Source organism: Mirounga angustirostris, unplaced genomic scaffold (genome assembly GCF_029215605.1).
Source record: "Mirounga angustirostris isolate CCGP_5_RB_7025 unplaced genomic scaffold, mMirAng1.0.hap1 SCAF_12, whole genome shotgun sequence".
NCBI lineage: Eukaryota > Metazoa > Chordata > Mammalia > Carnivora > Phocidae > Mirounga > Mirounga angustirostris.
In genome coordinates this window covers 74850292-74876134 of record NW_026991720.1, presented here as the reverse complement: position 1 = coordinate 74876134, position 25843 = coordinate 74850292, and the positions used below count along the sequence as shown (strand labels likewise).

Here is a 25843-nt window from a genome sequence, read left to right as displayed (position 1 = left end):
AAGCAGGGGGAGTGGGAGAGGTAGAATCAGGCTCCCCGCTGAGCAGGGAGCCCAATGCAGGGCTCAATCCCAGGACCCTGGGATCATGACCTGAGCCAAAGGCAGACGCTTAACCAACTGAGCCACCGAGGCGCCCCACAAATAATGTTTCTTAAGATATCATTTAACTTACTTTGTTTGCAAAAAATACCCCTCAAATAATTATATGGTGGTATAAAATATTGTGGACTTCTTTTGTAAGTAAAAAATGTTCTCAGTTTGTAATTAGTGAATTTATTTTATTTAAAATATAGGTTATAGTTTAGTGACTGCATTCTGCATCCTCTACTTTTTTTTAATTTTTTTAATAATTTTTTTTTCAAGATTTTATTTATTTATTTGAGAGCAAGAATGAGAGAAAGAGAGAGCATGAGAGGGGGAGGGTCAGAGGGAGAAGCAGACTCCCTGCCGAGCAGGGAGCCCGATGCAGGACTCGATCCCAGGACTCCAGGATCACGACCTGAGCCGAAGGCATTCGCTTAACCAACTGAGCCACCCAGGCGCCCCATGCATCCTCTACTTTTTATAATGACAAGACCTTGACATATCCTTTTATGACATAGAGATTTTTCTTGAATTCGTTGCATACAATTGAAGCGTACATAAATGCTTGAACTATTTCTTTTTTGGCCATCGGAGCACAAGAATAGCTATGAAACTGCCAAAGTGTCATTATACATATTTATTAATAGCAGCAGGGAAGACGCAGAAAGGGGTTAATCTGCTTTTGCTTATCCTGGATATCAGGTTTCCTTATTGATTCTCAAAACGGCATTACCATCCAGAATCTTGGTTCTTTCTCTAGAAGCAAGAAGAGTAAGCGATTAAGAAGAAAAGGAAAACCAGGCGTGGGTGTGCAATAAATTTTGCTGTGTGCATTAGTAGAGGGCCATCCATGCCATTCCATCGGTGACAAATCTTCTGAAATGGAGACTAGTGTTGTTTTTGTTTTCAAATAGCTTTTAGGTAATCTCTTTATTTTGAGGTTGTCTTTGACATGAAATGCAAGCAACAGCCACTGTTGCCAAGTAATCTATACAGAAGCTTTTTAAAATCTAGTTTTCCTTTTTTTTTTTTTTTTTAGGAGGACTCACCAACAGCATTTCTCATCCATAATGCGCTGACAACTTTCCCTTACATTTGAGGAACATGTTCTCTATCTTGAATTCTCACTACAGTAGCTTTTTCAGAGCCTCTTGGATAAGGGAATAATACTTAGTTACCTAGACAGTAATCAAGTCACATGGTCGGGAAGATGCTTTTAGAGAGGATTTCTTTTTAAATGGATCTATTTGTAGAAGTTGTCATGTAAGCTCTTAGCTATATCGCCTTTAATTTCAAATCCAAGGTTCAGGCATTTCCCCTGGCTCTGGGGAAATGGGGAAGGCCTTTATCTAGTAAAGTAAACTCAGTGATGTGCATTTTAAGGATGGCTGAGGGGCAGACTATCAATCAAAGACCCTTAGTTGGTCCTTTTGGGCGGGGGGTGGGGGGTGGGGGGTGGCTCCTGCTGCCATGGTAATATGGATTTTTTTTTTTTTAAACAGTTTTATTGAGATACAGTGCATTTGCCATAAACCAAAGTGGGTTTTGGTCACTATTTTGTCTATTAGGGAGATTCTTAAATTGGGTGTATATAAATAGAGTTGATTAAAATTATGACAGTTTAATGAAGCAATGGTAGTATGTTTGGCAGATGCCATTACCCATATGTCAGAATGTGTATTTTTGTTGTTCTTGCTAGACTGCGTGGGAGATTTAGGTTAAGGACTCTCACCACTGCACCTGCGTTCTGGAGCAGAACCTCAGGTGCAGGATGAAGGACAGTTTCAGGTACAGGTGTTACAGGTTGTGGGATGGGCATGCAGTCACCTCACACTGGTTCTCTTCACCAGAGGGAACATTTTCAGATGTCATATCTACAGACGTGATAACTTTTTACACTAATAAAAACCAAGTTCACCACAAATACACAATTTTTAAAATTAGATGACTTCTAGAAATCTCTTCTGAATTCTCTGAGACAATTCTCTGAGACAGAGTTATGAGTTATGAGTTAACATCAGTCTGACTAGTAGTAAAACCAGAATGGCTTTTAAAAATTTTTTGTTCTCGACTGCCTTCGGCTCAGGTCATGATCCTGGAGTCCCTGGATTGAGTCCCACATCGGGCTCCCTGCTTGGCAGGGAGTCTGCTTCTCCCTCTGACCCTCCCCCTCTCATGCTCTCTCTTTCTCTCATTCTCGCTCTCTCAAATAAATAAATAAAATCTTTAAAAAAAAATTTTTTTTTTGTTCTATGTATTTTCCTTATCCATGAATATTTGGTAACCAACTGTGGCTAAACTGGTTTTAAATTTTATTATATTTAATGACTTCATTAGCCTCTAACTGCTGACATAAATAATTTTTTGAAAAAACCTCAGGATGTAAGGATTCTACAAGAATGAGTTCTAGACTTATATATGTGTGTGTGTGTGTGTGTGTGTGTGTGTAAGGTTAATCTTCCAGTAATTTCATAAGAAATTATTGAAGTGAGTAATGGGGGATGTAGTGGGATTCAATTCTAGGATCTCCTGGTATAGAGATGATTCTATAGTTGCAAAGAGATCCAGCCAGGAAACCTTGTTTTTCTGGTCCAGTGGGTTTGAGCTGCTGCTCATTTTTAAATACTTCCATTTTTAAATAGTGGATTATATCAGAATGAGGACTCATTAATTTTCTCTGTTACTGCCAGAGCCATGATATCCACACGTAAGTATTTTAAAGTATTTTAAATCATAAGCAAAAGTGTAGCTGGAAGAGCCATATATTTGATGGGAAGTGTATGGGAATCCTAGTCAGCTGACTTGGTTGATTGGTAATTACCATGAATTGCTGTCCTGTATGAAGTCTGTTTTCATTGCTGTCTGTAGGGCTAAATCTTCGTGGCGAGTAACTGCTGCCGGTGGTTGAATGTTCGCTCCTTGGGAGAGTTAACCAATTCTCCTTACAGAGCTAAACTCGTTTTGCTCTCTCAAAACTATTGGTGGCATATTCTTTCCAGCTAATTGCACTCACCTTAACGGAATTAAAAAAAAAAAAAATAGGGTGTCTGGGTGGCTCAGTTGTTAAGCGTCTGCCTTCGGCTCAGGTCATGATCCCAGGGTCCTGGGATCGAGTCCCACATTGGGCTCCCTGCTCCGTGGGAAGCCTGCTTCTCCCTCTCCTACTCCCCCTGCTTGTGTTCCTGCTCTCACCTATGTCTCTCTCTGTCAAATAAATAAATAAAATCTTTAAAAAAAAATTAAAAAAAAAATAAAATGACTCGCTGTGCTTCTGTTATATATCATTTTCAAAATTTGGCATTTTTGCCAATTAATTATTATGAGCCCCTAAGTGCTCATTTCACCGTCAGGGATCTCTTGTTTCATACATTCTATACCTTTTTGAATCCTAGTGATATCCTGATGGGATCAGTACTGGTAACTGGACTGAGGAATGAAAGAGTAGAAGTACTTGTGGCAGTTGGAGAAGCAGCAGATGCTGGGATGGTACTTACTATGTGCTGGGTACTCATCTCATATGCTAAGTTGCTTGGTCCTCCCGTAGTACCATTGCTGTCCTCATTTTGCAGCGAGGAAACTGAGGCACAGAAAGTTTAACTAACTTGACCGAGAACTTGAAGCCATGCATTCTGGTGCCAGAATTCCTGCTTTAATCCACTATCGTCTGCCTTCTCTGTGGAAACGATCACAATACCAGAGGAATCAGAATGCACATATTTAAGTCATAACACCCCAATTTACCATTTGTAGTTACATCTCCATTAGCAGTTTGTTTTAGTAAGACATACATTGAAAAGATACCATCATTTGGTTGAGGTGAGTTTCGATTATTCTAAATAGAAAATTTCCGTTATTCTAAGGAAAACCAGATGCCTTCTCAGGAAGCCTTGTTTTTTCAGCCATTTTCTCTTGGGGTTTATTTTTAGTCCTTCTTTGTTCTTCATAAAGGCTGGACTGAGTATTGTTCAGCACAGGGAATTGCCATGACTCCTAAGCTATAACTGTTTGAAACATGTAGCTGTTTTGCACATGGTAGACACATGCTTCAATTCTTATGCCCATCTTACGCCTATGTGTATTTTTACTTGCATCTGGAAGAAATGTGAGGTTTTATGCTCAAGAGTAACTAAGCTAAAACATATCATCATCCTGCCAACAGACTGGAAGATATTTGGTTGTATTTCTGCCAAGGTGCTTCAAAGTACCCATCCCCCTGTCTTCTGCAATGTGCGAGCATGTGTCCACACACACACACACACACACACACACACAGGAAGAATAAAAGAGCTACACAGGTCTCACATAAAAATTGGTAGAGTGTTTGTTTCTTCCTCACATGTAATAGTTCTTCTGGGTATGTGTCCCGGCATTATTTTTTAGCCACGGCTAGTCATCTGTTTGGCATCTCTTTTTTTTTTTTTTTTTAAAGATTTTATTTATTTATTCATGAGAGACAGAGAGAGAGAGAGGCAGAGGGAGAAGCAGGCTCCCAAGGAGCAGAGAGCCCAATGCGGGACTCGATCCCAGGACCCTGGGATCATGACCTGAGCCGAAGGCAGACGCTCAACCATCTGAGCCACCCAGGCGCCCTGTTTGGCATCTCTTCAACGAGCTGGACAGTGTGTGCGTTTTCCCCTTGGTAGCTTATGCAAATATATGCTCCTCTGTGATCTTGTAATCAGTGTGGTTTCAGGAAGGTCTCAGATTTCATGACTTGATTCTCTTTGCATTACAGGAGAAAATTCTGTGGGGATTAAGTAGATTTTGCTTTCCCTTGGGACTGAAGCAAGGTTGCTCTTGGTCCATCATCATGTATAATGCATCAGCTACCTTAATGGCATTGTTAAGATTCCAAGTAGTCTTAACTCTGTAGCCTGAAGAAAATATATTGGCCCATTACCAGTTTATACAGGTCAGGTATCTTAGCGCTGGGAGCAGGGAAAAATGAAAAGTGACAGCTGATGTCAGCGTGAGTTCTGTTTCAAAGCTCTGTAGCCAATCTGAGTAGAAAGTCCTATTTATTTTCTTTCTAGTGTAAGATTTTTTTCCAACTAAGTATTGAAATAATTATTTCATCTGTTAATATTCAAGGTGTTATCCATAAACTTAAAAAGACACGTTCAGCCATAAATTAAAACAAAATTAAAAGTGGCACCAACTAATGGTATTCTATGTTTGGAACCAATTAACTATTTTGTAATAGAATATCGTCCCTACTTTAATTATAGAATTATTTTTTCATTATACTGTGTCATATAATCGACTGTTGCAAATTTTTTTGGAAGTAGAGTGAACTATTAGAGTAACGATGATTGTACAAGAAGTTGTGGAAGTGTTTTTGACAAGTTTGAAATTCATTTGAAGCAAAAAAAATCATAGATTATTCTCTGGTATTGTAATTAGTGCTATTTTCTTATTAATTTATAAAAAAAAAAACCTCTTATTTTCCAGTGAATAAATGGCCACTATAAAAATAAGAACAGGGGGCACCTGGGTGGCTCAGTTGGTTAAGCGACTGCCTTCGGTTCAGGTCATGATCCTGGAGTCCCAGGATCGAGTCCCGCGTCGGGCTCCCTGCTCGGCGGGGAGTCTGCTTCTCCCTCTGACCCTCCTCCCTCTCATGCTCTCTGTCTCTCATTCTCTCTGTCTCAAATAAATAAATAAAATCTTAAAAAAAAAAAAAAAAGAACAGATGGGGCGCCTGGGTGCGTCAATTAAGCATCGGACTCTTGATTTCGGCTCAGGTCCTGATCTCAGGGTCCTGAGATTGAGCTCCGAGTTGGGCTCTGCGTTGGGCTTGGAGTCTGCTTAAGAGTTTCTCTCACTCTCCCTCTGCCTCTCCTTTCCCGCCCTCCCTCCCTCCCCCCCAGAAAAAAACAAAACAAAACAAAAAAACAGGTAATAAAGACCAGAGTATAAAGTACCTCAGCATTGAGTGCTTTGAGGGTTTATAGCCATTTTGGGGGGTAATGTTCAGGCCTCCACTGATGTTTTATCATAGCATCCTTTTTGTTACATGTAAGAGGTAGAAAAGGAGGTAGATGCAAGTGGACTTGATTATCCCTATAGAAAACTTTTAAAAATTTAAGCAACTGGGGTTTAAATGACTAGGAAAGCTGACATTAGAGATTTGTGACACATTAGAAAAAAGCCTAAATTCTCAGATACCCTACTTGTGTTCTCAGTCGTCCTTCATTCGATAGCTGTGTATTGAATGCTTGCCATTAGCTCAGGGAGGTAGCTATGAATAGTATGATGCAATTCTCACTGTCATAAAACTTGTAGTTTAATAGGGATGACAGGCATAATGAAAATAGCTACCAAAAGGGCTTTTTAAATGACAGTTATGAAAGTGCTGTACAGGGAATTAAGTACACATTGTCCTGAATGCATTTGATGGGAGACCTGACCTAGTCCGCTTGGTCAGGGAAGACTTCTGTAGGGAAATGATATTAATTCTGAATTTTGCATGGTAAGTGGGAGGGGAACAGCTTCTCAGGCAGTGAAATGAGTATGTGTAAGGGTCCAGAGGCCTTGCTGCAGGATCTTGGTGTGTGAGAGAAATAGAGATCAGAGAGAGTGGACAGAATAAGAAGTGGAGACAGGATCAAAGCAGGAGTATGGTATTTGACCAGAGCCTCAACTCAAAGAAATCAGGTGTGACCTACAGGAGTCAAGCCAATCCCACCTTTGGACTTCACACATTGATTTCTTTCTTTTCTCGTTCTCAAAAATCTGGAAGACTACTTCTGTCTCTGGAAGGTAGAATAGTTGCTTTGGTAATTCTGAGTGGGGTCAATAGGTATTCCACGTAGCAATTAGATTTTTGTGCAGAGTTAAGTGCTGTGTCTTTGAGCTTTTTCATACTACTTTCCTGATGAAGAAAAAAAATTTTTTTTAATTTTTCTTGAGTAGTGTTAACAGATATAACTGAGCACTTGTTTTGTTTTCAAGTCCAGGACAGCTCTGTAGTTTGGATGCAGGAAAACATAAAGACTGACAATACTGCTAGGGCTAGACAGACCTGAATTCATATCCTGACACTGCCAATTCGTGTTTGTATGGCCTTGGACAGTACTTACTCCTTCTGTGTTTCATTGTCCTCATCTATTAAATGAGAAAGACAAACATGAACCCAGAGCTTTGGGTATGGGAAATGCTCCATAAATACTAGTTTTGATATATTATTAAGGGAAAGTGGCAGTTCATAAAATATTTCTGGCTAAGCCTTTGGTGGCTTCTGCCCATTCTTTCTGCTAGTTTCTGATCCTACTGAGGACACAGGAGGCACAGCAGCATCAACAAAAGCTGTCCTTCACGATCTGCTTCCTAATAAAATAATCATCTGTACCTCTAGACTATAAATTCCATGAGAAGTTACTCCAAGACTAAGCTCTCTTGGAAATTTGTCCTGTGTGCATAGCATTCAGCATTATGTGTACCTAGAAGACAATAAATATCTGCTGAACAAAAAAAATAATAAATGAATGAATTAAGCCTATCATCAGTAAATTGGGTAGTTTCTCCCGTTCACCCAACACTGTGTGGTGAGAAGTCCAGTTTGGACAGGTCTGAGAGAGCATAGTAATTCCCCCTGCCATAGAAAGATGCAGTAAATATAAACAGGAAATCTAAAAACCATATAGTGAGCCTCACATCTGCTCACCTAATGCTAAGTTCATCATCTGTGCTGAGGCTCATGTTCATATTTGTTTCCTCTCTCTAAGGTATATTAGAATCACATCTAAGTTAATTTTAAATTTCAAGGCATAAAATACCAGCAATGTCCTGTGAATAGAAATTTCTATAGTTGTGAAATATTTAAAACATTCAAAATTGTATATAATATTATATCCATGTGTACACTTAACATGTTAGTCTTTTGCTATATTTGCTTCAAATCTTCTCAAGGTTTTTAAAGTCTAATTCTGTATCAGTGTCTCCTATTTCATTTCTCTTTACTTTATTTATGCCTTTACTCTTTTACTTGGTCAGTCCTGTAACTTTTTTTAAATACTTTTTTTTTCTTCAAAGAATCAGCTTACCTTTGTTACTAATGTTTACTTCCTTTTACTTTAAAAGCACTTTGCTTGTGTTCTTTTCATAACTCATTGAGTTAAATGTTTAACTTATTCATTATCAATTCTATTTTCTGTAAGCGTCTAGAAATGTAAAATTTACTGTTGGTAGTATTTTAGCAGCATCCATGAAGTTCTGATACCTAGATTTTTGTTGTTGTTGTCGTCCATATATATTTTTTCTGTAATTTATACATGACTTTTATATGACTCATAAATTATTTGGGTTTTAGAAACAATTTATAACTTGTTTAAAATTTTTATATTAAACATTTAAAAATTCCTAAACATATGAGCATCTTTGTTGTTGGTTTTCAATTTTGTTGCTTTATGCTAAGTGCTGTGTATAAGATACTGATTTTTTGGAAGTTGGCCTGGTATTTAAAAGAAAAAAGTTGGTAACCCTTGATTTTTTTTAAATAAATAAATAAAGTAAAAATAGATTGCAAAAAACAACAACAAATAGATTGCAAATCATAGATACCACTTAATTTAACTCCCTCCTTCATTTTATAAGAAAATAAGTAACAAAAAATGGCAAATGACCAACCTGTGTCCATTGTAACAGTTGCTGGAAAAAACAAAAAAAACCCACTTTTTATCAGATACAGCCTTAAATGCGAGTTTGTCTTTCTGAAGGGCATTGCTTGAGAAGTTCCTTCTTAGGAAGTCAACCCTTTGTACATTTAAATCAGTCCTGGACTAATTCAGAATCATCCAGGGAAGAACACTGAATACTGGTGTTGAGTTCTTGGGCACAGTGCATGAGGCTCAGGGTATAAGAGGGAGGGAGATGTTGCAATGCAGTCTTCTTTCAGCAGCTAGAAGTGTTCCCTGTTTATCTTCACTTCTTCAGAAAAGGAGTGGATGGGAGAATGATAGAAATATTCTTTTTGTATAACTATCTTTCTTTTTGTATAACTGTCTTCTGATATGCTTTCTTTCTGTATAACTATCTTCTGATCAATTATACTTCTCCCTGTTAATGTTCAGACATCAACTAGAGAATAAGGTTTTAGATGATAAGTACCCTTCCTTTGTAGGAACCTAAAATTTTTTTTTTTTTGAGAGAGAGAGAGAGAGCACATGAGAGGGGGAGGGCCAGAGGGAGAAGCAGACTCCCCGCTGAGCAGGGAGCCCGATGTGGGACTCGATCCTGGAACTCCAGGATCATGACCTGAGCCAAAGGCAGTTGCTTAACCAACTGAGCCACCCAGGCGCCCGGAACCTAAAATTTTTTTTTTTTTAAAGATTTTATTTATTTATTTGACAGAGAGAATGAGAGAGAGAACACATGAGAGGGGGAGGGTCAGAGGGAGAAGCAGACTCCCTGCCGAGCAGGGACCCCGATGCGGAACTCGACCCTGGGACTCCAGGATCATGACCTGAGCCGAAGGCAGTCGCCCAACCAACTGAGCCACCCAGGCGCCCCACCTAAAATTTTTTAGTAGCCTAATAAGACATTATTATATTGATGGGTCTGTCATAGTTACCTGGCAGCTGAAAAATAGTTTCTCTTGCCTCTTTTCTGGTTAAAAATAAGCAATTTGGGAAGGTCTCAACCGAAGGTCAGATTTATCCTATTATTTGTGGAAAAATAATGATGAGTATTTTTAAACGAAGCTATGGGAAACTACAATGAATGGCTGGCTAGAGGTAATTAAGATAGACCTTAATCTTATTAGATGAATGAAGCTAGACTCCTCCAGTTTATTCCACTAAGCCAATCTTCTTAGAAGCAAAATCCCTGGATTTAGACATCTAAACATTCACTTGATGGGAAGTTGTACTGTGTTGAATAGTGTCCCCTAAAAATTTATGTCCCCTCTTGCTTGTGAATGTGACTTTTTCCTCATAGGATCTTTTCAGATGCAATCAAATTACAAAGAGGCTCTAATCCAATGGCTGATGGTTATAAGAGGGAAGTTTAGACATAGAGACTCACACACACAAAGGGAAAGCAATGTGCAGACAAGGCAGAGATCCGAGGGGGTGTGTCTACAAGCCAGGAAGTGAGGAGGATTGTTGGCAACCACTGGAAATTAGGGAGAATTGAGGAGGGATTCTTCCCTCGAGTCTTCAGAGGGGGTATGGCTCTACCAACATCTTGATTTCAGACACCTCGCCTCCAGCGCTGTCAGAGTATCAATTTCTGTTGTTTTAAGCCACCCAGTTAATTTGGTAATTTGTCACAGCCATCCTAGGAAACTAATACAGAAGGCATTTTGATTATAACGAATGTAAAAACATTTAGAATATGTGCTGGAGGTGCCTGAGCTGACAGACAAGAGAAGGGAGTAAGTCTATACATTTTGAAAATGCATTGCATCTCAAAAGACTAACAATTGTTCACTTAGGGTGCTTATGAGCTGGAACTCCTGAGAACTTATCATAGTTTTCATGCTTTGTTTTCCTTAGCTGGCATCACCCAGGGGAAATCAGTATAAGGAAAGACTCCTGCACAACAATAAAAATAGATTTTAAGCTCACTAGGTCCCTGGTGGGATTTTTTTTTAAACCTGAGAGCTCATAAGAAAGTGATAGCCCTCATTTTCTGTGGTGTTCACCATCTTCCATTAGGACTAACTCCTTCCTTATCACCTTTATTTATATCCAGTGACTTTCTAGTTCTGTCTCTTTGTTCCTTTCTTGTAGAAACTTCTGCTACAATAATATTCTTATACATCTTTTTCTCTTTAACAGGAACCATGCAATTTTTAAATGAAATCATTCTTTTTTTTTATCAACTAGATTTGTCTATTAGTTTTTAAAATATTTTTTGATTGATGACTATGCTACAAGATCCTAGCACTTATCAGTTAGTATTGAAATAGTGCAGAGATTTTGGGGGCACCTGGGTGGCTCAGTTGGTTAAGCGACTGCCTTCGGCTCTGGTCATGATCCTGGAGTCCTGGGATCGAGTCCCGCATCGGGCTCCCTGCTCGGTGGGAAGTCTGCTTCTCCCTCTGACCCTCCCCCTCTCATGCTCTCTGTCTCTCATTGTCTCTCTCGCAAATAAATAAATAAAATCTTAAAAAAAAAAATTAAAAAAAAAAGAAATAGTGCAGAGATTTTGAATGATGCTTTTTAGTTCTACATCTTGGAGGAAGCTGATAATTTGGTTGCTGCTTAAAAAACTATACTGTTGAATAGGGTAGCAAACACAAATATCCAAAGTTATCAACCAGTAGTATAAATGAAAGATTGCTAGTTGTGATAAAATGGGCCTTATTCATCGTCAGCTGGTTTTTGTCCTATAGGAAGATGGAAATGTGGGAATAGAGGCTCACTTTTAGCAAATCTCTTAATTTTCAGGGAAAGATGGAAATCCAAGTTTCTAGAACTGTGAAGGTCTGAGATTTTATCTTATTTGCAAGTTAACAAGTTAGCCTGCTGGAATTTCATCTTTGCAGGCAGAAGACAGGAGACTCCTGGGTTAGAGACAAAGGACTTTAATACTCATAGCCATAGCAGTAGCCAGAACATCAACGTTTTCTTATACTTGTCTCTCGAGCCTCGATTCCAGACACTAACAGAGGGGGGAAAGGCTAGTGACACCTGCATACACAGTGTGTTGTGTTCCTAGAGAGAAATTCTGAATTTAGGAAACCTAAGTCTTTTATACTAGGCAGTAAACGTGCTTTGTTTTTTGCTTTAGAGGGAGATATCTCCATTTTTCAAGGCTGTCTACTATACAAACATCTTTGAAAAGGTAGTCCTCAGAAAACAAGGAGTCGTAGATTTCTATTATAGCAAAGTGTTATTGACTAATCTTTCAGAATTTATTTTATTTTATTTTTTAACTTTTTTTTTTTTTAAAGATTTTATTTATTTATTCATGAGAGACACAGAGAGAGAGAGCGAAGCAGAGGGAGAAGCAGGCTTCCCGCTAAGCAGGGAGCCCAATGCGGAACTCGATCCCGGGACCCTGGGATCATGACCTGAGCCGAAGGCAGACGTTTAACCATTTGAGCCATCCAGGCACCCTCAGAATTTATTTTATTTTATTTTATTTATTTTTATTTATTTATTTGACAGAGAGAGAGTTACTGAGAAAGGGAACACAAGCAGGGGCAGAGGGAGAGGGAGAAGCAGGCTTCCCGCCGAGCAGGGAGCCTGACATGGGGCTCGATCCCAGGACCCTGGGATCATGACCTGAGCCGAAGGCAGACGCTTAATGACTGAGCCACCCAGGTGCCCCCAGAATTTATTTCTAATCACTTAAATTAAGCTTTTTACATTAGGGTGTTTTTAAAAATTCGTTTGAAAATTTATAGTGTGAAATTAAAATTTAGGAAGTATTCACTTATACTCTTGACTAGAGTTATATTTCATAGCCCAGTATACTAACAAAACAAATTTTAGGGATTAATACAGAGTTGCCAGTCTTTTCATTTTCACCATATAGGGAAACAACCCTTTTAAAATACCTAAATTCTGGGGCACCTGGGTGGCTCAGTTGGTTAAGCGACTGCCTTCGGCTCAGGTCATGATCCTGGAGTCCCTGGATCGAGTCCCGCATCGGGCTCCCTGCTCGACAGGGAGCCTGCTTCTCCCTCTGACCCTCCCCCCTCTCATGTGCTCTCTCTCTCATTCTCTCTGTCTCAAATAAATAAATAAAATCTTTAAAAAAAAAAAATAATAAAATAAAATAAAATAAAATACCTAAATTCTAATTACCATTGTTAACATACAGAGAAATGAATATAACAACTAATGCCTTATAGTATCCCGGATTGGGTCTTGGAACAGAAAGAGGAAATTAATGGAAACACTGCTAAAATCTAATTAGAGTCAGTAAATAGTAATGTACTGAGGTCAATTTCTTAGTTTTTACAAATGTACTCAGGTAATATAAGATGTTAACAGAGGAAAAACTGGGTGATTAGGTATGCTAGAACTCTGTGTGCCATCTTTGCAACTTTTTTGTGAGTCTAACATTGCTCCAAAATAACCATTCTGTTAAAAATTTAAAAATGGATAACTTTAATAATGAAAGAGAAGAAAAGAACTTATCTCAAAAACAAAGGGCAGTTGTATAAAAATGAAATACATTTAGCTTTATGAAAGACTGACTACACTGTATTTATTTTTCTCATTTTGACATGAACTGGTAAAGATTTTGATATACGTTAGTATAGACCTATAGATTATTGGCATTTGGGAACCACCATGTGATAGCTTTATTTAATTTTAAGTGAGATGGCCTTTCTCTCCACTTTTCTTAGAGAGCTCATAGAATCAGATAACTCTTATACTTTTACCTGAACAGATGTTTAGCCTATGTCCCTTCTGTGAATCCAGTCTGATTCTTTGTAATCTCAAGTTACGAGTTTTAATCAGGGTGGGTTGGTGGATCCTCTCCAACATAAGATTTTGCTTTTCTAGGGATTTCCTTGATGCAAATGGCCCTAGCGAGACTTGGTTTACTCCTGACTCAGTAATGCCTGAAAATGCCATTTGTCACCATTGGGAGGGAGGAAGGGGAAAGGTAAGAAAAGGGCAGGTTTCTCATGTCAGTGTCAAGGGGAAATTGGGAAGAGGTTATTGTAGGCAAGCGCCTGGTGGAATAGACTCTAGCCATGTGGCCACAAACAGAAGTCTGGGCAGTGCATATGCTTGGAAGGAATCTAGTATACAGTAGAGGTCAAGGGCAGGGCTTCAGTTCTTGCAAAGAGGTATTGGCTAAAGCATAGCTTTTCAACCATGGTAGCATATTAGGATCATCTGGACAGATTTTAAAAATGCCAGGTCCCACCCCTAGAGATTCTAATATAACTGATAGGGAATAAAGCTTGGTATTCCAGGGCTCAGAACTACTGTGCTAGAATGACCAGGGATGTCGCCCATGGAGGAGAATAACTGGTGTAAACCCCAGTCTGCAGGGCAGAAGGCTGGTCCTGGGACTGGTGCCCATGGAGCAGGAGAGGGAGAGGGCTGTGACCCAGTGAGCAGAGAAGGAACACATGGGTTACTGGGTTGAGGATTTGGTCTGTAAGTGTCACACTGGCCCTGTCCTTTTTATGGTGACCACATCATCTTGATTTGCCTGTGGCTTTCATGGATGTAGCACTGAATAACCTGCATCCTGCGAAACCCCTTGGTCCGAGGTTAACCGGATGGTTGACCATGCTGGTCCCTTTAATGCAGGCTAAGGCGTCCCGCATACCAGCACCTACAAGTAGCACCGCTCTTCATGGCTCTGTCCATGGTAGAATTCTCACCTAGTCTTGCCTCACCTTTTGCCTTCCATATTGTTTCCGATAAAGCCGGCTGGCCTGGGTCAAACGAGAAAAGGTGTGGAGAAAAGCTATGACGGTTTATGTCCTTTTTGTTAAGAATCTGCTGAGGAACCAGTGTAGGATTTCAGGGAGCTCAGCAGTGAGGAGCTCTAGAATGCAGGGACAGGGGTGGTGTAAAGCAGTTGCTCTCAAACTTTAGAGTGCATTGAAGTCGGCTGGAGGGTTGGCTAAAACACAGGTGGCTGAACCACATCCCAGCGTGAGGCTTGAGAATTTGAATTTTTTTTTAAGATTTTATTTATTTATTTAACAGAGAGAGACACAACAAGATAGGGAACACAAGCAGGGGGAGTGGGAGAGGGAGAAGCAGACTGCCCGCCGAGCAGGGAGCCCGATGTGGGGCTCGATCCCAGGACCCTGAGATCATGACCTGAGCCGAAGGCAGACGCCTAACGACCGAGCCGCCCAGGTGCCCTGTGAATTTGAATTTCTAACAAGCACATGTTATTGTGCTGGAAACTGCTCTTTGGTTACCACCAGTGTAAAGAGACTTGACTGGGCATCTGGCATACCCAAGTTTAAGTAAGTAGGAAGGTTCTCTCTTAATCCGTGTTTTCTCACTTGTGAAGTATTTGCCTCATCAGTCATTATGAATTCTCTCATAAATCACTAAGATCACCAAACAGAATGCCTAGGTTCTGGAAGATACTTTCATTCTCTGAAAGATCCCAGTCTTTCTGGTATCCTCTATATGGAGATGATTTGGTATTGGACTGAGTGTTTTTAGGTTAGTAATTCCAAATACAGTATTCAGAATCAGTGGGGGAATTTTTGCAACTCTAAAAACCCTGAAGCCCTACCTCCTTGGAGATTCTGATTCCATAGATCCGAGGGAAGGCCTGGGAATCATTTGGTTTACAAAGCCCACCAGGATGAGGCTCTAGCTTGGGGAGTAGTTTTGGGAATCCCTGCTATGAGCAACCATTCTCTAGTGCAGGCATTCTCAATCTCTGCAGTCCTGTTGAATGATCTCGAGCATTTATAAAGATGCTGATGCCCGTGTCCCATCTCCAGAGATAATGATTTAATTGATTTGAGGGTTGGCCTGGACATTGGGATTTTAAAAGCTCCCCAGGTGATTCTGATATGCAACCAAGGTTGAGAACCACCATTCTGGTGTATTCCTAGAGTAAGAAAAACATGGAGTATTTGTAAAAATGCAGATTCTCCATCTCACTTCTGAGCTGCCTAAACAAACTTTCAGGGCCAGAAACATAGTAATCTGCATTATTAATCAATAGCCCTGAATTGTTACTCTTAGCAAATAAATTAAGAGAATCCTAGCTCAAGAGACATGATAGAATCCCTCATTGAGTAAATATTCCCTGATTGCACCCCTCACCTGTTTATATAGTAGTTTACAGTCGACTTGACTTTGTTATCTCATGGGATTCCTTGAATACTCTTGTTAGCAGCGTGAGTAGATATTAATCCCATTTTATTGATGAGGAAACTGAGATCGACAGTTTTCTAACAGCACGCTTAGAGATACAAACATAGATTAGGTACATGTGCTTCCCTGAAAAGACACCATAGGCTAGGGGAGGATGTAAGACAGAAACAGGAATGCAAGTGTAAAGAGGTGCAGTACAGATCTGATAGTATATGAACATTCAGAGAAACAGAGGTTAAATGAGAAGTAATTTGTGAGGAGGAGGAAATCAGAGCAGGCTCTTTGGAGGCTGTGGCCCTGGCTCATCTTGGAACTGATAAAGTTGTAGAATTTCCTTTGAGGGTCTGAATGGAGGGCAGATGACTGTGGCCTTGCTGCTGTGCTCCCCTGGTTCCCTTTACTGGATTTTTCTAGTTTTATAACCCAGTCTGTGTAGCTTCCTTTGTGCTTTCAGTGTATCATATTTGTAATAAATTCTGTTTTTCTTTTGGGATCTTTCTGGCTCTTTAATAAAAATGCAGTTTGTCTTTGAATTTTGCAAATAAATGATTATTTTAACTTCCCTAGAATAAAAATTGCAATAAGCCTTTTGTCCACCAGGGAGATAAACCAGTAGACCCTGGAACTATCATACAGTTCATTTTTAGAGAGGTGGGTAGTTTTTTTTAACTCTTAACTATCTAATTAGCTAAAAATAAACATCTGTACTATGGTGATTGTGTTATTAAATCAAGGAGTATGAAGAAGGTTTCAATGACAGCAGATTTATTTCTGGAGCAAAAGAGACTTTAAGGAATGAAGCTATGACCGGCAGTCAGATAAAGAACCGAACTCTATTATGATGTGCTGCTGGCTTTTCTCTTTCCCTACATCTGTCTTAGATTATTATATATAATACCCACTTTCAGAAAGCATCTGGTTCCTCAAGAAAGTTGTATGAAGATATGGAGAACTTTTATAAGTTGATAAGACTCAACAAAGTTGGCTTAAGTAGTGATCTTTTTTGCAGTATACTATTTTTAGTAAAATACAGTTTCTTATTTTCAAATGCAGTGCATCTTTTAAAACAGATATAAGGGCCAAGAAATAATTTTATTTGTCTCTTAGAATAGGTATTAAATTTAAAAGGCACATATTTTTTGACCTGCCAGATTCACATCTAGTAATGTGTTCTACATACATATCGACAGAATTGCACAAAAATATGTGAAAGGATGTTTGAAGTATTGTTTATAATGACCAAACAAATGGAGATAATCTAAATGTCTGCTGGCACGGGGATGTTTAAATGAATTATGGTTCGCCCCTATAATGGAATATTATGCTATCATGGAAAGAATGAGATACTGATATACAAAGATGTCAAGGTTACCTTAAGAAAAAAATCAAGTGGCAGAACAGTGTGTACAGTGTAAACCCATTTGTGGACTGAAAGATACCTGTGTATTTATGTATTTCCTTAAATATACCATATAGACTATTCCTGAAATGGTACACAGAATCTGTCAAAAATGCTTGCTTTTCCGCTGTGAATTGTGCAAGACTGTTGAATCTCAGACCTGTACCTCTGAAACAAATAATGCAATATATTTTAAGAAAAAAAAGAAGAAGAAGGTAGCGGGAGGGGAAGAATGAAGCGGGGGAAATCAGAGGGGTAGACGAACCATGAGAGACGATGGACTCTGAAAAACAAACAGGGTTCTAGAGGGGAAGGGGGTGGGAGGATGGGTTGGCCTGGTGGTGGGTATTGAGGAGGGCACGTTCTACATGGAGCACTGGGTGTTATGCACAAACAATGAATCATGGAACACTACATCTAAAACTAATGATGTAATGTATGGGGATTAACATAAGAATAATAAAAAAAAAAAAACGCTTGCTTTTCAGGAGTCACCTGCAGACTGTACAATGTGTATGAAGGGAGTATTTTTTACTCTTCACCATGTGCATCCTGAATTCTTAGAAATGTTTCCATAAGCATTTATGATTTTTAAAATACTGGATAAAAAGTTATATAAACTAAAAATCCATTAAATTTTATTTATTTTAATAATTAATAAATCAATAAGTTCAATGTAATAACTTCATTACTTTAATTCATGGTTTCAATAATTATTGCCATATGGTGAATCCCTTAAAAAAGTCACAACACAGAAATTAATTCCCATCATTTAGAAGAATTACACATACCACCAGTTGAGAGCCTCAAAATTGGAATTCTAATAGCCCAACTAAAGAGATTTTATCCCCCTGTTGTTTGTGCTTCTCTTGAAGTGTCATGGAAACATTTGATAATGAGTGAACCATATTGAGCTCCTCACTTCATTTGCAGTGTTAGGCTTTTGTGCAGATGGGTCTTGATCATATGCTGTTTTTGGATCCACTCCTATTTTTCAGAATCAGAAATTAGTGAAAGATTGTTTTTCATTATCTAATCATCTATTTAGTCCTGGTATATTGGACGATTGTTTTAAAACATGAATTCTTTGTTCTTTTTATGATTTAATATAACATGTTTCCAAAGTTGGTATTTTAAAGAAAATTTGAGTAATTTATAAAACATTTCTTATATACCTTTGCCTCTGACATATTTTCCCCGCTTACAGTGACTTGTCAACTTCCATTGTTCCATAATCTGGTACCATAATTCTTGCTATTATCTTTTTTCTTCTACTGTGTTTCTATCTGCTGTCCACTGTGAGTCTGAGACTTCAGAAAGAGATCTGATGGGGTTGGTTAGTCACTATCCAGTAGAGGGAAATATTTTCACACTGAAATCTTACTCTATCCAAGTTACCTCATTGACTGTTGGCCCCTCATGTCTCTCTAACAGAAAGCTAGAGTGTTGATTTCTGGTCCAATTAGATGTTTTGAGGAAGGTCTTTTGAAATATAATGACCTCTAATTTAGAACCTAATCTTATGGACAATTCATCAGTCCAACACCCCAACAGAGGATATTTTAAATTATGTTCAATTTACTCCCAGCCCGTCTCAAAAAATAAAACAAAACCCCCAAAGAATCAGCCTGGGGGAAAGTTCAGATTTGCCCTAGATCCCCATAGGCTCTAGGCCCAACTCATAAGTAGTGTAGGGGAAATGACACAGGCCTTGCATTTACATATTCACAAAAAGTTTGCATCCCTACTTGGCAATGTCCCAGGTGGGCAAGCTTGGCTCTTGGAGATTGTGACCTCCTATGTAGAAGAGAGACAGCAATCTTTCTTTATAGGATTGATGTGAGGATTTAAGGCGATTGTGTATGTAAATCGAATAGAACAGTAATCAACACATAGTAATTTTTTGTTTTTTTTAGAGAGCAAGAGAGAGAGTGCGCAAGAGAGTGCATGAGTGAGTGTGTGAGCTGGTGGGGGAGGTGAGGAGGGGAAGGGCAGAGGGAGAGGGAGAATCTTAAGCAGGCTCCACCTCAGCACAGAGCCCAAGGGGGGGGGGGTCTCGATCTCACGACCTTGAGATCATGGCCTGAGCCCCTGAGCTGAAATCAAGAGTAGGATGCTTAACTCACTGAGCCACCCAGGCGCCCTATACATAGTATAGTAGTAGCCAACATTTATTGAGTGCCTGCTAAGTGCCAAGCATTATTCTAAGCTCTTTATACATTTTACCTCTTTTAATCATCTGAACAACCTTGTGAAATTGTTACTTCCATTTGACAGATGACACAGGCAGGTTCTGTAACTTGCTTCAGATTGCATAGCTAGTAAACAAAGGAGCTGATAGCTCATGCTGTTAACATCTTCACCAAACCAGCCCCACCCAGAAAGTCAGTGTCTGGCTTTATTTCTGTGCTGAAGTCTGTGCTTTACTGGGTTACACCCCCTGTCAGGCTTACAGGTGGAGTACCACCCTGTTCTTTCTTACCCTCCATCACATCCACCTGCAGTCCTCAGTTCATGATGCTCAGTGACTCCCTTGGGGATTTGGAGGTGTCACAGGATCAGAGCCCTTTTACCTGTTCTCTGCCACCTCCTCAGAACTGGGGTTCACTCGATCCTGTAGGTTTATCTCATGAGAAACGGTAGTCACAGACCAGGCTGCTTTCTTGGCATTCCAGTGAAGAAACTGTCTTCAGCCTTGTTACATCCTGTTTGCTCCTGTTCTCTCCCCTCTTGTCAAGCACTGAATATTTGGGGTAGGATTAATCCGTAAGGCAGACTGGAAAGCCGGCCGCGTTTGCCCCTTTAAACCACCCATTCTATTAGTCCTTCCTATTTCACTCTTTCCTATCTCAGTGTGTCAGTTGGAATTACGAGCTTTTAGCTTCTGCAGAAATAGGAGGTCAGTGGGGGGAATGGAAAAGGCCATTTAGAACAATGCTTCTCAAACTTTAATGTGCATATGAATCACCAGGGACCTTGTTAAGATGCCAGTTAAAGTAAGTGGATAGGTGGGGCCTGCATTTCTGACCAGCTCCCGAGTGTCTTAGCACCCGCTGGTTTCTAGACCACACTCTGAGTGGCAGGTGTTTAAAGACTGAGGCACCACCCTGAGATGGCAGAGGATTTACCCTATTACCTCTTACAAGAACATTTAATCCAAAGAAATGAGTCTCATGGGAATTAATGTAACCAGCTGCCAGAAGAAACTTTGGAATTTCAAGCCCCACCCGGACTGCTTACTGGTAAAACCGTTCATGGTTGGAGAACAGAATAGTATAACCTTGTCAAGTTTTGATATAAACACTATAAAAGTAAGCATTTTCCTCCTTCAGTTTAATTTAGTGACTCTCAAATGATTTATATACATTTTTACTTAGCTTATATGAAAGAGTATCATCTTGGTGCTGCTCAAGGTTGAGTTTCTCATGATGCGGGGCGGGGGGCGGGGTGGAATAGAGGATTCAGCTGATTCTAATGCAGGGGCCACATGGGTTTTTCTTTTTTCTTTTTTAAAGATTTTATTTATTTATTTGAGAGAGTGAGAATGAGAGAGAGTACATGAGAGGGGGGAGGGTCAGAGGGAGAAGCAGGCTCCTCGCTGAGCAGGGAGTCCGATGCGGGACTCGATCCCGGGACTCCAGGATCATGACCTGAGCGGAAGGCAGCCGCTTAACCAACTGAGCCGCCCAGGCGCCCAACACATGGGTTTTTCAGTATCTGTTTCTTTGTTCTTTCTCTCGTCACCTCATAAAAGGCATAAATTTAGTCAACTTTTATTTCCCCGGCTTTTGATTTGGAGTTGGCTCACCAGGAGTGTTTATGAATAATTCTCTTAGGACAGGTTTGATAACGCTAATCTGAATAAGAAAGTATTCTTCAGAGCTTTCTACGTAGAGTTGTGGTGTGGGCGGGAATGTGTGAAATGATGCTGGTGATTCTCCTGGTGATGGCTGAGGCTGATGCTCTCTGGCTCTGTTTCCAGGGAGGAGAACACTGCTACTACCAGGGCCACATCCGAGGAAACCTGGCTTCATTTGTTGCGTTGTCCACATGCCACGGACTTCAGTAAGTGTCTCCAGTTTTTTGTACCATCCATTCTTTCAATCCTTTATTTCCTTTAGTTTTAATGCACTGTAATCAAAATCTTTATTTTATGTCAAGAAATAATTTTTTTTTAAGATTTTATTTTTTTGAGAGAGAGAGACAATGAGAGAGGGAACACAAGCAGGGGGAGTGGGAGAGGGAGAAGCAGGCTTCCCGCTGAGCAGGGAGCCCGATGAGGGGCTCGATCCCAGGACCCTGGAATCATGACCTGAACTGAAGGCAGACAATTAACGACTGAGCCACCCAGGTGCCCAGTCAACTGTATTTTTTTTTTTTTAAGATTTTATTTATTTGACAGAGACACAGCGAGAGAGGGAACACAAGCAGGGGGAGTGGGAGAGGGAGAAGCAGGCTTCCCGCCGAGCAGGGAGCCCGATGCGGGGCTCGATCCCAGGACGCTGGGATCATGACCTGAGCCGAAGGCAGACGCTTAACCATCTGAGCCACCCAGGCGCCCCCCCCCCTTTTTTTTTAAAGATTTTATTTATTTATTTGACAGAGACACAGCGAGAGAGGGAACACAAGCAGGGGGAGTGGGAGAGGAAGAAGCGGGCTTCCCGCCGAGCAGGGAGCCCCATGCAGGGCTCGATCCCAGAACCCTGGGATCATGACCTGAGCCGAAGGCAGATGCTTAACGACTGAGCCACCCAGGCACTCCAAGAAATAATTTTAAATCAGTAATGGGTCTGATCTTTTTCTCTTGAGGTTTATAAGCTGAGCAGATTTTGAAATTAGAGTCGCAGAAACAGACCAGGGTCTTTGGAATTATCATATGATACCGTACAGTGATGTTTGAAGCTTTTTTGTAGTTTCATCCAAATTGTGACAAGAGTGGTTTGGGTAATGTTGGTTCTCTGGATGCTTAGCCCCTTGGTACCAGCTCTGCCCCTACTCCTTCCTGATGTTAGTTTTTATGTTTTTATGGAATAACAGAAATTTCAGTAGGTGGAAACTCTTGACTCCTTGCACAAAGACAACAGACTGTAAGTCACCTCAAGAACTCATGTGTTCTAGCTGAATCCCACCTAAAACCCACAGCAAGCTTGTGGGAGGGTCCTTCTGTTCTCAGAAATCTCCAAGGAACGGAGTTCATCCTTTCTCAGGGCCTTGCTTCCTTTCTCATAACTTTCATTATCAAAGAATGTTTGCTGATGTTTAACTTGGGAATACACCTACTTCCTCCATTCTGTCGCTAATGGTGATACACAGGTGGCCGTCTCTTATTTATTTTGTGAACGCCTTATAAAGCTGCCATGTCATTCCTCTGCATTCTACTTAGACGAAATCATCTCAGTTGTTTCTTGTTTGTCTTACTTTTTGGGGCACAGAACAAGTCAGCACTTTAGTTCTGTTAAATTTTTGTTTGGAAACTTGAAAATGCATCCTGTCAGCTCCCAAGTTCGAGATCTGGCTTTTCCACGGAGCTAGCCGTTACTGAGTGTCTGCTGTGAGCCAGTCACTAGGAAAATCAAGGCCATGACACCATGACTCCTGTCCCCGGCAGCTCAGAGTCCAGTGGGGGCAGGTAAAGCTAGCTCAGCTTCCTACTAGGGAATGTGATAGGTGTATTTGTTTTCTTTGAGAGAGTAAGTAACAGGAAAATGTAAGAAGAGAGTGGGCACTGAGAAATGAGGTAGTGCTTGAGGTCTCCAGAGAAATGTCACCTGAAGAAGCCAGAGTGGGCCCTAGAACAGGCTTTGATAGAGTCTTCCGAGAGAGGGGTAGGCAGAGAGGTCTTCAAGAAAGCTAGGAAATAAAAATAATGGAACAGCCTGGAAAATCGAGCTAGTCTGCGTAAGCGGTGCCTCCAGTCAAGCTTGGGCAGTAAGTATGTCAGAGGCAGAAGGGAGAGTGTGTGGGAACTCTGAAACTTACATAGCCAGAGGAAGGAGGCCAGGTGCCTGAGAGCGTGAAAGGCCTCCATCCGCTTATTGTTGGTTCTAAATAAGACTTTTACTTATTTTAAATAAATTCTTTGACTAAGGAGACATTTTTACAAACAGGAATCCATGCCTCATATCTGAGGGCCTTGGTTTTCTTATCTGGAGAAGGAAACATTGACGTGCCCTTCAGTAATAAAACTGTTCTATCTGATCTCAAGATGATTGCAGCTTTCAGCTAAGAATAGTACCCTGGGCCCATCGACATTTGTGACAGCAAATGTATGATAGTGATAGAAAAAAGAAGAGGCGTTTTTCCCTCTCTCTTCCTCTTAAAATCTCAACCCAAAGTTACCATGTAAGCATCTTGCCCAGGACGTAGTCCACTTTGCTTTCCAGTTTTCCAAACAGACACCATATTTGTGAGAAGACATCCCTGCCCTCCAAGGGCTCTGGTAGACCTGAGAACCTGAGACCAAGAGCTTGCTGCTCATCCCCCATAGGTATCTGAAGGAGGATGGAAAAGTAACTGTAAGGAAACTTTAGTGACTAGATCAGGAGTAGAACCCAGAGCCAGCTTCAGTTGTTTTAACAAAGTAAAATTTACCTCTGCCTTGAGAAACCTTTTCATTTAAAACTAAACAAAAGGAAACAAATAGAAAAATGCGCCATGTGTCTAGGAACACTGTCAGGATTGTATATAAGCATATTTGGGTGTTCTTAGACTATTATGAGTGTGTTGGATAAATTTACTCTTGTTCTTCTTGTTATTTATCAATTATTACTTCTTATGTTGATTTTACCTTCTGAACAAAAATCCTGACAGAAATATTTTAGACGATATTACCTAAATATTAAATAATTTATGTTGTCTCAATTACAGTGATTTGGATATGAAATAGATTATTTCATCCATGACTCATCTTTTATAAATTACCAAGTACATATGGAGATTTTTCATTTTTCTTGATTTACTGGATTCAGTTAAAGAACATAAAGGGAAAAAAATAATCAGATTTCTATGTCTTTTCCATAAAGAACCTGCAAATGCACATTTTGTTTTTCAAATTCAAAGGACTAACGGGCAATATTTTGGTCCTGGTACGTTTGATGTTATGACAAAAATCCTGTAACTATGGGAACCCAAAAGAATGGAATCAAGTGTAAGTTTATTGCCCTCTTGTGGCAATTTGTAAGAATGGCTGTTTCTTTTCAAAATCTTGTTTTGATCCCTCTTAAAATTTCAGCTCAATTGGCCTATAATAAGTATGTCCTAGCTGCAGGTTTTTATCGAATATATGCTCTGTGTGGACTCACTGCACTTATTGGAATTTATATAAATATAACAGAAAGGTGTCAATCCTCAAACAAAGTAAATAAAACATATACTTTTTAATAAGTTAAAGAATTACTAATGGCACATTGTCATATAGGGAGCCAGAATCTTCTAGGTACATATGGTGTCAGATTTTGCTTTCTTTACACTGTGTATCATGATGTTTAAACCCAATAAAAGTCCCTGATTTTCACATTCGACACTGACCTAATGCAAGAGGAAATAATACCCTGTATTATTTAAACAAAATGATCTGCTTGCCACTTAATCAGCATAGCCATGTGAACTTTGGCAAAAGGTGATGGTACTGTACAATTTTCTGGATGAGTCTGGCCAGTTCTTAGCAGGGCAGAGAGAATGTCTACTGTTGTATTTGGTCTACTGTTTTGAAAAGGCTCCCCCCAACTCTGATTCCTTAGGCATGTATTGTCAGTAATATCTTACAAAGTGCATCTGTTTATCTTTAAATTCCAAATGCAGTGTCGTCCAAATTCAAAAAGTGTACTTTGGTTGAAAATCTTACAGATGTGAGAGTAGCCGTTCTAAGGGTATATGAAAGTTGAGGACATGTGGAAGATGTTACAGCAGGAATGAAAGAATTTGGATAGAGGCAGAGCTGGAGGCCATTGTAATTATAGCTCAGGGAAATCAACTGATTTCACTAAGCCGTCAGTGAAAGATAAATACTATTTTATGCGTAACAGTTTGGATCTCAGGCAGTCATTTCCATAGAACACTGAAAAATGACTCCAGAAGATCCCACCTTGTCCCCCCTCAAATGCCTGAATGATAAGACACATTGCTTTAGCATCACAAGGGGCTTGATCTCAGTAGAAGAACCGTGTTCTTTAGAAGGAGTGGCTCATTGGGATCTCTCTGGGTGGAGCTGAAGCCATATGTAGATTAAAATGCCCTCCAGAGGATTCCTCAGTTGGCTGATAGTCGTCTCCAGCCTAAGAGATCAAAACCCAACTCCAGATTTATGCCCCCTCCCTGCATCCTTCTTCCATGTGCCTAGCCCATTCTGTCCTTCCTGCGGCTTTTCGCATTTTATTAACTGGGAATTCTCTCTCACGCGTTGCTCAGGTCAAAACCTTGGAGTCGGGGCACCTGGGTGGCTCAGTCGGTTAAGCGACTGCCTTCGGCTCAGGTCATGATCCTGGAGTCCCGGGATCGAGTCCCGCATTGGGCTCCCTGCTCGGCGGGGAGTCTGCTTCTCCCTCTGACCCTCCTCCCTCTCCTGCTTTCTGTCTCTCATTCTCTCTCT

At 40.2% G+C, this 25843-nt stretch overlaps 1 protein-coding gene and 1 long non-coding RNA gene across 18 annotated transcripts in view; one reads left to right on the top strand and one right to left on the bottom strand.

The window, feature by feature from the left end:
- The window catches only part of ADAM22 (ADAM metallopeptidase domain 22), a 227712-nt gene that overhangs the window by 125139 nt on the left and 76730 nt on the right, over window positions 1-25843 (top strand). For 16 of the 17 annotated variants that reach the window (XM_064575313.1, XM_064575312.1, XM_064575306.1 and 13 more), the window contains exon 5: window positions 21239-21321. In XM_064575313.1, the coding sequence (XP_064431383.1) occupies window positions 21239-21321 (83 nt within the window). Of the gene's footprint in view, window positions 1-20062; window positions 20568-21238; window positions 21322-25843 lie in introns of those variants that run through there. The other variant, XM_064575316.1, reaches the window with a different exon arrangement.
- On the bottom strand, window positions 306-20094 carry LOC135362115 (uncharacterized). Its single transcript, XR_010406545.1, has 3 exons — window positions 19830-20094; window positions 3579-3757; window positions 306-840 (listed from the first exon to the last, which is right to left on the bottom strand). It is a non-coding gene; the product is annotated as an uncharacterized LOC135362115 (long non-coding RNA).